Genomic DNA, 12,397 nt, shown 5'->3' with positions numbered 1-12,397 from the left:
CTGCTTCAGCCTCCTGAGTAGCTGGGATTACCGGCACTTGCCACCATACCCAGCTAATTTTTGTGTTTTTAGTAGAGATGAGGTTTTACCATGTTGGCCAGGCTGGTCTCATACTCCTGACAGGTGATCCACCTGCCTCAGCCTCCCAAAGTGCTGGGATTACAGGCATGAGCCACCGTGCCTGGCTGGAATTTATTCTTTTAGTGTATTACTATTATTAATGATATCCTTCACCCTGTGCAGTAGGTCAAAAGAAAAATCTTTTTCCTCTTGTCTGAGATTTGTTGTACTCTTTAACCATCATCTCCCCGTTTCCCCCAACCCCCAGCATCAAATTATTTTAATTTTTATGTATTTGCTGACAAGATTGTATTACTGCTACTATTGTAAACATTTTTTCCATATTTCCTCTTGGGTGAATTATCTGTTTCCTTTTTATTTTTTTTCTTATTGGTAACCTTATTTGTCTATAAATGTCCTGGTGATATTTTCCTTACTAAGAATGGCTACTCTGTATTGAACGTTACCATGTGTCAAGCACTTCAGAGATATCATCTGATTGAACAGTCACAAATAGGATGTAAGCAAGAGTATTTACACTCTCATTTCACAGTGGAGAAAACTTAGGCTCAGGAAAGTTAAATAGTTCTCTCAATATCATTACAGGCGGCAAATGAAATGACAGGGTTGGGATTTAGTCTGCTTTACTTCTGAGTTTCTTTCTTCTGTTACATGTATTTTATGTATATTAACCTTTCGTTGTAGATACTTTCCTCATTCTACTGGTCTTTTTTTGTTTTTGTTTTTGAGACAGGGCCTTGCTGTGTTGCCTTGGCTGGTCTTGAACTCTTGGGCTCAAGCAATCTTTTCGCCTCAGCCTTCCAAGTAGCTGGGATTACAAGTGCATGCCACTGCACCAGGCTTCTACTGGTCTTTTAGTTTTTCTTGTGGCGTACAACCTAATCTTTTTTGTCATTGTTGCTGTTGTTGTTTTTGGAGATGGAGTCTCACTGTGTTGCCCAGGCTGGAGTACAGTGCCGCAATCTTAGTTTACTGTAACCTCCACCTCCCGGGTTCTAGCAATTCTCCTGCCTCAGCCTCCTGAGAAGCTGGGATTACAGGCGCCCACCACTACATATAGCTAATTTTTGTGCTTTTAGTAAGATGGGGTTTCACCATGTTGGCCAGGATGATCTCGAACTCCTGACCTCAGGTGATCCACTTGCCTCGGACTCCCAAAGTGCCTGGGATTACAGGCATGAGCCACTGCACCCAGCCCAATCTAATCATTTATGATTATATTTGTGGATATTTTGTAATAAATTCTAATCTATTTTAGTTATTTTCTTCTGAATTTTTTTCAATATTTTGGTATAAAGTGTGCATTTTCTTGTCTTTATTTATTTATTTATTTTTTGAGACGGAGTCTCGCTCTGTGGCCAGGCTGGAGTGCATGGCGCGATCTCGGCTCCCTGCAACCTCCACCTCCCAGGTTCAAGCGATTCTCCTGCCTCAGCCTCCTGAGTAGCTAGAATTACAGGCGTGTGCCACCACACCTGGCTAATTTTTGTATTTGTAGTAGAGGCGGGGTTTCACCATGTTGGCCAGGATGGTCTCAAACTCCTGACCTCAGGTGATCTCCCCTCCTCGGCCTCCCAAAATGCTGGGATTATAGACATGAGCCACCATGCCCGGCCAAAGTGTGTGTTTTTATTTATTTTCATGGTGTTATCTAGTTAAGTTAACATCTATTTATTAGATGATATTTTTTGGTTTTGATGATTATTTTATCACAGGTTAAAAATATTATATAATGCCTGTAGATTCTTTTGAGTCACTGAGCAACTTTCTCCTCTCCTCTCTTCTCATTTACTGATTTTCTCTTTAGGCAGAAGGTTCTGAAAAGTACTGAGGAGCAAGAGCTGGAGAAGAGTATGAAAATGCAGCAAGAAGTGGTGGAAATGCGGAAAAAGAATGAAGAATTCAAGAAACTTGCTCTGGCTGGCATAGGTGAGCTTGGCTATGGTTGACTGATTCGTGAGGGGTGGTTCTTACACTCTTGCTAGGTGTTTTTGAAGTCTTTTTTTTTTTTTGAGCCAGAGTCTCGCTCTGTCGCCCAGGCTGGAGTGCAGTGGCCGGATCTCAGCTCACTGCAAGCTCTGCCTCCCAGATTCACGCCATTCTCCTGCCTCAGCCTCTTGAGTAGCTGGGACTACAGGCGCCCGCCACTACGCCTGGCTAATTTTTTGTATTTTTTAGTAGAGACGGGGTTTCACCGTGTTAGCCAGGATAGTCTTGATCTCCTGACCTTGTGATCCACCTGCCTCGGCCTCCCAAAGCGCTGGGATTACAGTTTTGAGCCACCGCACCCAGCCTACTACTTTTTTTTTTTAGTTTGCATATAACTGAAAGGCCTCAAACCCAATAATACTCAATGAATATGACACATATATTAGTGTCCCTGAGGACTACTTCAAGTTTTGGGTTACATGTAGATAGTGAACAAAGTTAGATCCATGGTAACAGAAATAGCAAAAGGACTGGAGTAAAGGGGATTTACTGGTGTTCCTTATCTTAATGTTATCTGTGTGTTTTACTGTGTTCCTCACTCAGGGCAACCTGTGAAGAAATCAGTGAGCCAGGTCACCAAATCAGTTGACTTCCACTTTCGCACAGATGAGCGAATCAAACAACATCCTAAGAACCAGGAGGAGTATAAGGAAGTGAACTTTACATCTGAACTACGAAAGCATCCTTCATCTCCTGTAAGTTGGTAGACTAAAGGAGCATTTCTTTCTTTTTTTTTTTTTTTTTGAGGCGGAGTTTCACTGTTGTTGCCCAGGCTGGAGTGCAGTGGCACAATCTCGGCTCACCGCAACCACCTCCACCTCCCAGGTTCAAGCGATTCTCCTGCCTCAGCCTCCCTAGTAGCTGGGATTATAGACATGTGCCACTATGCCCGGCCAATTTTGTATTTTTAGTAAAGACAGGGTTTCTCCATGTTGGTCAGGCTGGTCTTGGACTCCCGACCTCAGGTGAACTGCCCACCTTGGCCTCCCAAAGTGCTGGGATTACAGGCGTGAGCCACCGCGCCTGGCCAAATGAGCATTTCTGTTACTAATATTCATTTAGGATTTTACGTGTAGCATTTGTGGTCACTGTTTATAATAGTATAATTGAGAAAAAAATCTTTGTGTCTATAAAGTTGTGTAAAATATAACAGATCTTTTTTTTTTTTGAAATGGAGTTTCACTTTTGTTGCTCAGGCTGGAGTGCAATGGCGCGATTTCGGCTCACTGCAACTTCTGCCTCCTGGGTTCAAGTGATTTTCCCGCCTCAGCCTCCCAAGTAGCTGGGATTACAGGCGCCTGCCACCACGCCCAGCTAATTTTTGTATTTTTAGTAGAGACAGGGTATCCCCATGTTAGCCAGGCTGATCTCAAACTCCTGACCTCAGGCGATCCACCTGCCTCAGCCTCCCGAAGTGCTGGGATTACAAGCGTGAGCCGTCATGCCTGGCCAATATAACAGATCTTATAGGAGAAATAGGGTTGGGGCAGACCAGTCAAATCTCATGCTGTTTTGTTACCAGAGCACCAACAAAGTCAGTAACAATCATAAGTAAAAATTCTAGTACTAATAATCTCCACTTGCATTTGTAGTCAGTATCATCATTTTTTGAAATTAGTTATTTGCATTCTTAAACCCTGAGGTTATGCTTCTTTCTTTGAGATACAGGTCCTTGAAGGATTTTGCTTCTAATTAGAGACAGTTTTTTCAAAATTACTCGTTCAAGGAATAGGAATTGGCTTCTTCATCCATCACTTTAGGGGATGTATGGAGAGATTCCACTGATTCAGGAAGCTGCCTGACCTGATGCAGACCCAGAGGCCCAATCAATTTTTTTTTAAATGAAGTTGAGGGTGAGATTCCTTTGTGCAGCACATTTTGTCTTCAATTCTAAGAGAGCTTACTCTGGACTCCTTCAAAACATTGACATGGTTGGGGAAAAATTACCTATGTACTATTCCAGAACATAAGATTTGTTAAGTGCTAGATCCTTTCTTCCTTTTTTTTTCTTTTTTTCTTTTTAATGAGAATAGACTAGTTATAACCCTTGCTCAAGGACAGACAAACTTCAGAATAATCATCTTGGTTTTACACAGGCCTTTTTTATTGATCCTCTGTGCCAACTATGTGGCTTATGGTAGATGTGAGCTCTTCCATGACATTTCATTTGGGGAACAACTTTTCTCTTTACAGGCCCGAGTGACTAAGGGATGTACCATTGTTAAGCCTTTCAACCTGTCCCAAGGAAAGAAAAGAACATATGATGAAACAGTTTCTACATATGTGCCCCTTGCACAGCAGGTTGAAGACTTCCATAAACGAACCCCTAACAGATATCATTTGAGGAGCAAGAAGGATGATATTAGTAAGTTTCCTACCAGTGTCACTGTTGGATGGAACCTCTCCTATATTCCCTCTGCTTACATCTTAAGCACAGATTTGTCTTTAGCTGAAATCCTAGTTTTTCAATTAAAGTATGGCATGTGACTGTGCAGACAACAAATGTATCCTTCAGAACTTTTCAAGCCAACCAGCTATCTGTCTTATACCCATCAACCATCTTGATCCTCCTCATCAATAACTGGCCAAGGGGAATGAATTAAGGCAACCTGAGATGTTGTTACATGCCCTTAATGGACATTTTTGCCATGTGTCAAAGTGTCACATTGCATTTAGTTACCTATAGAAAATGAAGGCATTTCATTCATTCATTCAAGGCTAAGTGCTTTTTATTCAGTGGTCCACCAAAATTTTTACTACTACTAACCAGGCACACTGTGTTAGGTGTATAGAGGTAAATAAAATGGACTTGGTGCTACTCAACATCAAGTTTCTAATTCAAGTTTCAAAACTCGACATCAAGTTTCTGACATCAAGTTTCAAAAGCCCTTACCATAATTTGTAGCAACCTATTTATCTCTGTCATTAGAGATAAATTAACTAGTTCTTTGCATTCTTAAACTGTCATTAGAGATAAATAGGTCACTGCAAATTATGGTAAAAGCTTTTGAGGAGGAGGGAGATGCAAAAGTCAAAGGAGGTGGGAGATAGGGAGAGCATGTCTGAATGTTGAGAAATCTTGTCAGAGATAAAGAGGCTGAAGGTACGAGAGAGAGAGGAGATAACTAATGGATTAAGTCCCTGAACAGGCAGGTATTGGAGGGATACTTAGCACAGGTGAAGTGAGTGTTCTTTAAAAGGAGGATGGAAGAGTGGGAGGAATGGGTGCAAATACTGGGGGAGTTTGTAGATTTGGTGGTGAGCAGATGAGTGGATTCTAATTTAATAGTTTCTATCTTTATGGAAATAATTTCTACAAGAAGGAAGGTGAAATCTGAAGGGTGGAGGTGGTATAAAATAGTTGTTGGGAGTATAGGGATAGTATTCTGGATAAAGCAGAATGTGGTTGTTTTACTTTTGAGGATCTTTAAATTTTTTATATCCTTGCATAGGCATTTTTTTTGAGACAGAGTCTCGTTCTGGCTGTCATCACCCAGGCTGGAGTGCAGTGACGCAATCTCAGCTCACTGCAATGTCCATCTCTTGGGTTCAAGCGATTCTCGTGCCTTAGCTTCCTGAGTAGCTGGGATTACAGGTGTGTGTCACCATGCCCAGCTACTTTTTGTATTTTAAGTAGAGACCAAGTTTTGCTGCATTGGCCAGGCTGGTCTTGAACTCCTGGCCTCAAGTGATCCACCCGCCTCGACCTCCCAAAGTGCTGTGATTACAGGTGTGAGTCACTGCGCCTGGTCAAGTGTAGCATTTTTAAATATTGTTATTATGTTCTAGTAGCCAAAATGATTTTGTTAGATTTTATAGTATGAAAATAATGAAATATTCTTCTTTATTCTAATGGAAATTTAAATATTAAGCATAACTTTTCAAATAATATATGACTCAGAGTCTGATATGTCATGCTTTTAGAATACTAGTCCTGGCAAATGGAAAGAGAAATTATACTATGCAATTTTTATTTAAAACTTTGTACAGTTACAGCTAAATAATGGTTATATGTATCTTTGAAACATGGCTTATTTCTAAAATAGATTTGGTTTTGATCTACCACTGTTACGTGACAAGACCTAAATTGAAAGATTCATTCTATATTAGTTATGAAAATTGACAAGGTTTCACTGGCCAAGTAAATTAGTATTTTCAGTGAGTGGTGGTGATATCTTAATATTGATGCTTTAACTTAGTTTTTAATTTTCTCCATTTGATTTTCTATATATAAGAGGTGGTCTTGTTGCTTTTATATTGATTTCATAAAATTGGGAGTTTTTTTTTTTTTTTTTTTGAGACGGAGTCTCGCGCTGTCACCCAGGCTGGAGTGCAGTGGCCGGATCTCAGCTCACTGCAAGCTCCGCCTCCCGGGTTCACGCCATTCTCCTGCCTCCGCCTCCCGAGTAGCTGGGACTACAGGCGTCCGCCACCTCGGCCGGCTAGTTTTTTGTATTTTTTAGTAGAGACGGGGTTTCACCGTGTTAACCAGGATGGTCTCGATCTCCTGACCTCGTGATCCGCCCGTCTCGGCCTCCCAAAGTGCTGGGATTACAGGCTTGAGCCACCGCGCCCGGCCTAAAATTGGGAGTTTTCACTTGGTCTTTTTTTGTTTTGATTTTTATTTATTTATTTATTTATTTTCCTTCTTGTTTTGCTTTTTAGAGACAGGGTCTTGCTCTGTCACCCAGGCTGGAGTGCAGTGGCATGATCATGGCTCACTTCAGTGTCCAACTCCTGGGCTCAAGTGATCCTCCTGCCTTAGCCTTCCAAGTAATTGGGACTATAGGTGCATGCCACCATGCTAACCTAATTTTTATATTTTCTTAAGAGACAGGGTCTCATTATGTTGCCCAGGCTGGTCTTGAGCACCTGGCCTCAAGCAGTCCTCCTGGTTTGGCCTTCTAAATTGCTGGAATTACAGGTTTGAGCCATTCTATTCAGGCTTTACTTGGTCTTTAGGAAGGCCTTATATCTTTTTTTTTTTTTTTTTTTTTTTTGAGACTGAGTCTTGCTGTATTGCCCAGGCTGGAGTGCAGTGGCACAATCTCGGCTTACTGCAAGCTCCACCTCCCGAGTTCACACCATTCTCCTGCCTCAGCCTCCTGAGTAGCTGGGACTACAGGTGCACGCCACCACGCCCGGTTAATTTTTTGTATTTTTAGTAGAGACGGGGTTTCACCGTGTTAGCCAGGATGGTCTTGATCTCCTGACCTCGTGATCCACCCGCCTCGGCTTCCCAAAGTGCTGGGATTACAGGCGTGAGCCGCCGCGCCTGACCAGGAAGGTCTTATATCTTAAAGCTGGAATAAGCAAAAATTTTTTGTGTTAATAACAGGCAAAATAATTGGCATTGTCAATAGAAAGTCTAGGCCTGGCCAGGCACAGTGGCTTAACACCTATAATCCCAGCAATCTGGGAGGCTGAGATGGGTGTATTGCTTGAGCCCAGTAGTTCAAGACCAGCCTGGGCAACATAGTGAAACCCTGTCGCTACAGAGAATATAAAAATTAGCTGGGTGTGGTGGTGCATGTCTGTAGTCCCAGCTGCTTAGGAGGCTGAGGTAGGAGGATCACCTGAGTCCAGGGAGGTTGAATTTGTAGTGAGCCACTATGGCCCTGCACTCTAGCCTGGGCAACAGAGTGAGACCCTGTCTCAAAGAAAATGAAAGCCAGTCTAGGCCCTTGCAGTGATAAGGAACCTATCAGACCAGACATGGATGGATTTTCAGTTGAGAAGATGACAGTAGAGTTTACCCAAAGGCTACCTTAGTCATACCCCTCAGTAAAAGAGGAATAGGGGAGAAGTAACTGAATGTTGGTTGGTTTTACCCATGTAAGCTGAGCTGAGGGTTGTGGGCCTGCCACTTTGTGGTTGGTTTATCCCTCTCTGGGCTACATAGGTGAATCAGCACTTAAAAGTAAACTGGGTCTTGCCAAGCTAGATGAACGTCTGTCATCTCTGTTTACAGACCTGTTACCCTCCAAATCTTCTGTGACCAAGATTTGCAGAGACCCACAGACTCCTGTACTGCAAACCAGACACCGTGCACGGCCTGTGACCTGCAAAAGTGCAGCAGAGCTGGAGGCTGAGGAGTTCGAGAAACTGCAACAGTAAGTCCCACTGGCAGTATCTGAGGAAGAGTTCCAAGAACCTGCCTACTTTATTTTCAGTTCTGTAAGGATGACAGTTGCTATTTTTCTTTCCGTGAAAATTTATGGCATTTGAGCAGTATGCTCTGCAGGCTACATCCCTGCCTTTATGATTTAAGGACTGTAGTGGGAATATGGAGATATCCTGGAGTATAAAGTGGTGAAAATTGAATCCAGGCTGGGTGTGGTGGCTCACACCTGTAATCCCAGTACTTTGGGAGGCCAAGGCAGGAGGATCACTTGAATCCAGGAGTTTGAGACCAGCCTGGGGCAACATGGTGAAACCACGTCTCTACAAAAAATACAAAAAAAATTAGCTGGGCATGGTGGCACACATCTGTAGTCCCACCTACTACGGGGCAGCCTGAACCCAGGAGGACAATGCTTCAGTGTGCCAAGATCACGCTACTACGCTCTAGCCTGGGTGACAAAGCGAGACTGTCACACACACACACACACACACACACACACACACACACACACCCCCCCCGCACAAAATCGAATCCAGAGGTTGGAGTAGAAGAACTTACTTAGGATTTCAATTAAGGAGTGCCCTCTAAGGTTAGGTTAGGTAGATCCCACCCTTTTGTGACTCCTCAAGGTATTGTTACAGCTATTACTAGTGGAGGGAAATGGAAACTTAGTGTGGTTCATAGCGTTGGAGTTTATTTCCTATATCCTTCTTCCATTCCTTTTTGTGCTGCTTTTGAGGAGGGGAGCTTCTTCTGTGAAATGAAGCCTCAATTCTTAAGTGGTAGGGATGTTAGGACTGTCTCATTTATTCTTTCTTCTAGAGGTAAAGATAGTGTTGTGGAGAGTTGAAATTTTACTGTGTGTGATGGGTAATCATTTTTTCTTTTATTCTTTTATTATTATTAATTTATTTATTTATTTATTTTGAGATGGAGTTTTGCTCTTGTTGCCCAGGCTGGAGTGCAATGGTGCCTCTTAGCTTGCTGCAACCTCTGCCTCCCGAGTTCAAGAGATTCTCCTGCCTCAGCCTCCCTAGTAGCTGGGATTACAGGTGTGCGCCACCATGCCTGGCTAATTTTTGTATTTTTAGTAGAGATGGGGTTTCACTATGTTGGCCAGGCTGGTCTTGAACTCCTGATCTAAAGTTATCCGTCTGCCTTGGCTTCCCAAAGTGCTGGGATTACAGGCATGAGCCACTGTGCCCGGCCAATTGTTTTTCATTTTTATTTATTTTATTCTGTTGTCCAGTCAATGGGAGCATAATTTTAATGATTACTATTCTTTGTGGTTGGCTCACTTTGTTTGTGAAGTTTTTATTTTATTAAAATTTTTTTTGTGGTTATTTAAATTTTTACCTTACAGATACAAATTCAAAGCACGTGAACTTGATCCCAGAATACTTGAAGGTGGGCCCATCTTGCCCAAGAAACCACCTGTGAAACCACCCACTGAGCCTATTGGCTTTGATTTGGAAATTGAGAAAAGAATCCAGGAGCGAGAATCAAAGAAGAAATCAGAGGATGAACACTTTGAATTTCATTCCAGACCTTGCCCTACTAAAATTTTGGAAGATGTTGTGGTAAGGTTGAGGCTATGCGTGTTGGCAGAAGTGTCCTGCTCATGACTAAATATCCACCCATTCACACAAAAGTTTGGGTTGATATTATAAGCAGGGCATCATATTAGGAACTGTAGGTGATAAAGAGACTTATCAGAGGTGGATTTTGCTCTTAGTTAGCTCAAAGTCTGGTATGGGAGATAATATATGTGTGAATAATAGAAAATAGACAGAAGTGTTCTGAGAGAGATGACAGTTAAAATAGGAATTCAGAGGAGAAAATGGTTTCTTCCAGATAGAAAGTTCAGGGTGTGCTTTGTAGAGAGGCACCATTTGACCTGAGCCTTGACAATATGTAGTAATAGTTATTGTCATTGGGTTGCTATTGTTACCATAATAGATGACAGTTTTACTATGTGCCAGGACTGCTCTAAGCCCTTTTCATATATTAGCCCATTAGTTTTGACAACAACCCCTTTCAGTGGGTTACTTTATCACCTGTTTTAGAGGAAGTAACTGAGGCACACAGAGGTTATGTAATATTCCTAGAGCACTCAGCTAGTACATGGTGGAGCAAGTAAGAGTTCAGACACTCTAGCTAGAGTCTGTGATCCTAATACTTCCTTATATTGCCTCTCCATTATATGATAGAATTTTGACTTGCAGAAATGCAAATGGACTGGATTGGCAGAACATTCCAGGCAGTAGGAATTACATGATAAAAAGCCTGATGTTGGGAAACATGAAGCTTCTACTGGGAGCTGTTAGTGGGTCAGTTAAGCCGGAGAAAAGTTTATCAAGAGCCACTGGAAACTGTTTCAGAGAAGTGGGTTGTAGTTTGATAATACACTCACAACCACAATTTTAGAGAAAATGTGCAATCAGGAAGCAAGGCTACAGTCACAGAATAAGCAATGGAGTTAGGCACCTGCATAAATGTGAAAGCGGCTTTTAGTTACATTTCAGTGCAGATGGGGACCTCACCCACCGCCAGTGGTTTGGATTGCTTGGATTGATGCAGGTCCAGGATTACTCTGGAAGCACTGTTTTCCTGTCTTCTTGCTTTTTGCTTGTTTTAGAGTCACCATGCTTTTAGGGGAAACTGCACCAATGTATTACCTTTGACTGAGTACCTAGTTTTGTTTGTTGTATTTTCTTAGCACTAAATCAGAAGCAACTTGAAGTTATATTTTCCAGGCTTTACAAAAGTCATGATTAGGCTTAGAAATGGTTCTTCTCAGCCGGGCGCGGTGGCTCAAGCCTGTAATCCCAGCACTTTGGGAGGCCGAGACGGGTGGATCACGAGGTCAGGAGATCGAGACCATCCTGGCTAACACGGTGAAACCCCGTCTCTACTAAAAATACAAAAACTAGCCGGGCGAGGTGGCGGGCGCCTGTAGTCCCAGCTACTCGGGAGGCTGAGGCAGGAGAATGGCGTAAACCCGGGAGGCGGAGCTTGCAGTGAGCTGAGATCCGGCCACTGCACTCCAGCCCGGGCTACAGAGCAAAACTCCGTCTCAAAAAAAAAAAAAAAAGAAATGGTTCTTCTCCCTGATACCTACTTTTAATTGAGGGCTTTTTGCATGAGATCTCTCTTCTGTTCACAATGCTTTTTTCCCCCTGCCATGAAGCACATGTACTATATGCCAAACTCTGTTACAATAAACTTTTAAGAAATCTTCCCCCACCCAAGTAATTAATCTCTAAGGGCTGTGCCTTCTTTGTCTTTACCCATTGAGGAAACAGTGTTGTGAATACAACAAGGGAAAAGGAGGTTATATGCAAGCCTCAGAGTTCTAGAGCCAGAAGGGCTCAACGTTTAATTTTACATACTAGAAAATGGAGGCCCAGATAAGAGAAATTATTTCTTCAGGGTTTTTATAACACTTTTTTGGCACCTTGCTTTTGATTTTTTGTTTTGTTTTTTTGAGATGAAGTTTAGCTCTTCTTGTCGAGGCTGGAGTGCAATGGCGTGATCTCGGCTCACGGCAACCTCTGCCTCCTGAGTTTAAGTGATTCTCCTGCCTTAGCCTCCTGAGTAGTTGGGATTACAGGCGCACGCCACCACGCCCGGCTAATTTTTGTATTTATAGTAGAGATGGGGTTTCACCATGTTAACCAGGCTGATCTCTTAACTCGTGACCTCAGGTGATCCACCTGCCTTGGCTTCCCAAAGTGCTGGGATTACAGGCGTGAGCCACTGTTCCTGGCCGGCACCTGGCTTTTAATAACATATTTTCCTCCAAGCTCCTAGCTTTTCCACTTACCTAAGTTTTTGTTTTTATTTATATACCACTCTCTCAGTTTGTCCTATATCCTTGTACGTTACATACCAATATTATTATTTTAAAAATCAACTCACTTTGTGACCTAACGTAAATTTAAAGGGAACTTTTAAATAAATATATAAATGGAAAACCAGTACCTTTTGCCACAAATAACACAGCAATAATAGCTAATACTTATATAATGCTTATTATATGCCAGGTCTTTATTCTAAGCTCTTTACATTTATGTAATAATGCACTTAATTCTCACAACAACCCTATGAGGTAAGCACTGTGGGTACTTTATCAATCCATTTTAAAGTTAGGAAACATAGAGGTTAAATAACTTGCTCAAGATCACAAACTAGTGAGCGGCA

General features: G+C 42.3%; 1 protein-coding gene across 7 annotated transcripts in view; it reads left to right on the top strand.

The window, feature by feature from the left end:
• TPX2 (TPX2 microtubule nucleation factor) overlaps positions 1-12,397 on the top strand; it is a 61,640-nt gene that overhangs the window by 34,337 nt on the left and 14,906 nt on the right. For all 7 annotated transcript variants that reach the window (XM_050807064.1, XM_050807060.1, XM_050807065.1 and 4 more), the window contains 5 exons: positions 1,889-2,010; positions 2,614-2,765; positions 4,264-4,435; positions 8,042-8,183; positions 9,558-9,774. In XM_050807064.1, the coding sequence (XP_050663021.1) occupies positions 1,889-2,010; positions 2,614-2,765; positions 4,264-4,435; positions 8,042-8,183; positions 9,558-9,774 (805 nt within the window). The remainder of the gene's footprint in view (positions 1-1,888; positions 2,011-2,613; positions 2,766-4,263; positions 4,436-8,041; positions 8,184-9,557; positions 9,775-12,397) is intronic.

Source organism: Macaca thibetana, chromosome 10 (assembly GCF_024542745.1).
Source record: "Macaca thibetana thibetana isolate TM-01 chromosome 10, ASM2454274v1, whole genome shotgun sequence".
Taxonomy (NCBI): domain Eukaryota; kingdom Metazoa; phylum Chordata; class Mammalia; order Primates; family Cercopithecidae; genus Macaca; species Macaca thibetana.
This window is presented reverse-complemented; position numbering and strand designations above follow the sequence as displayed.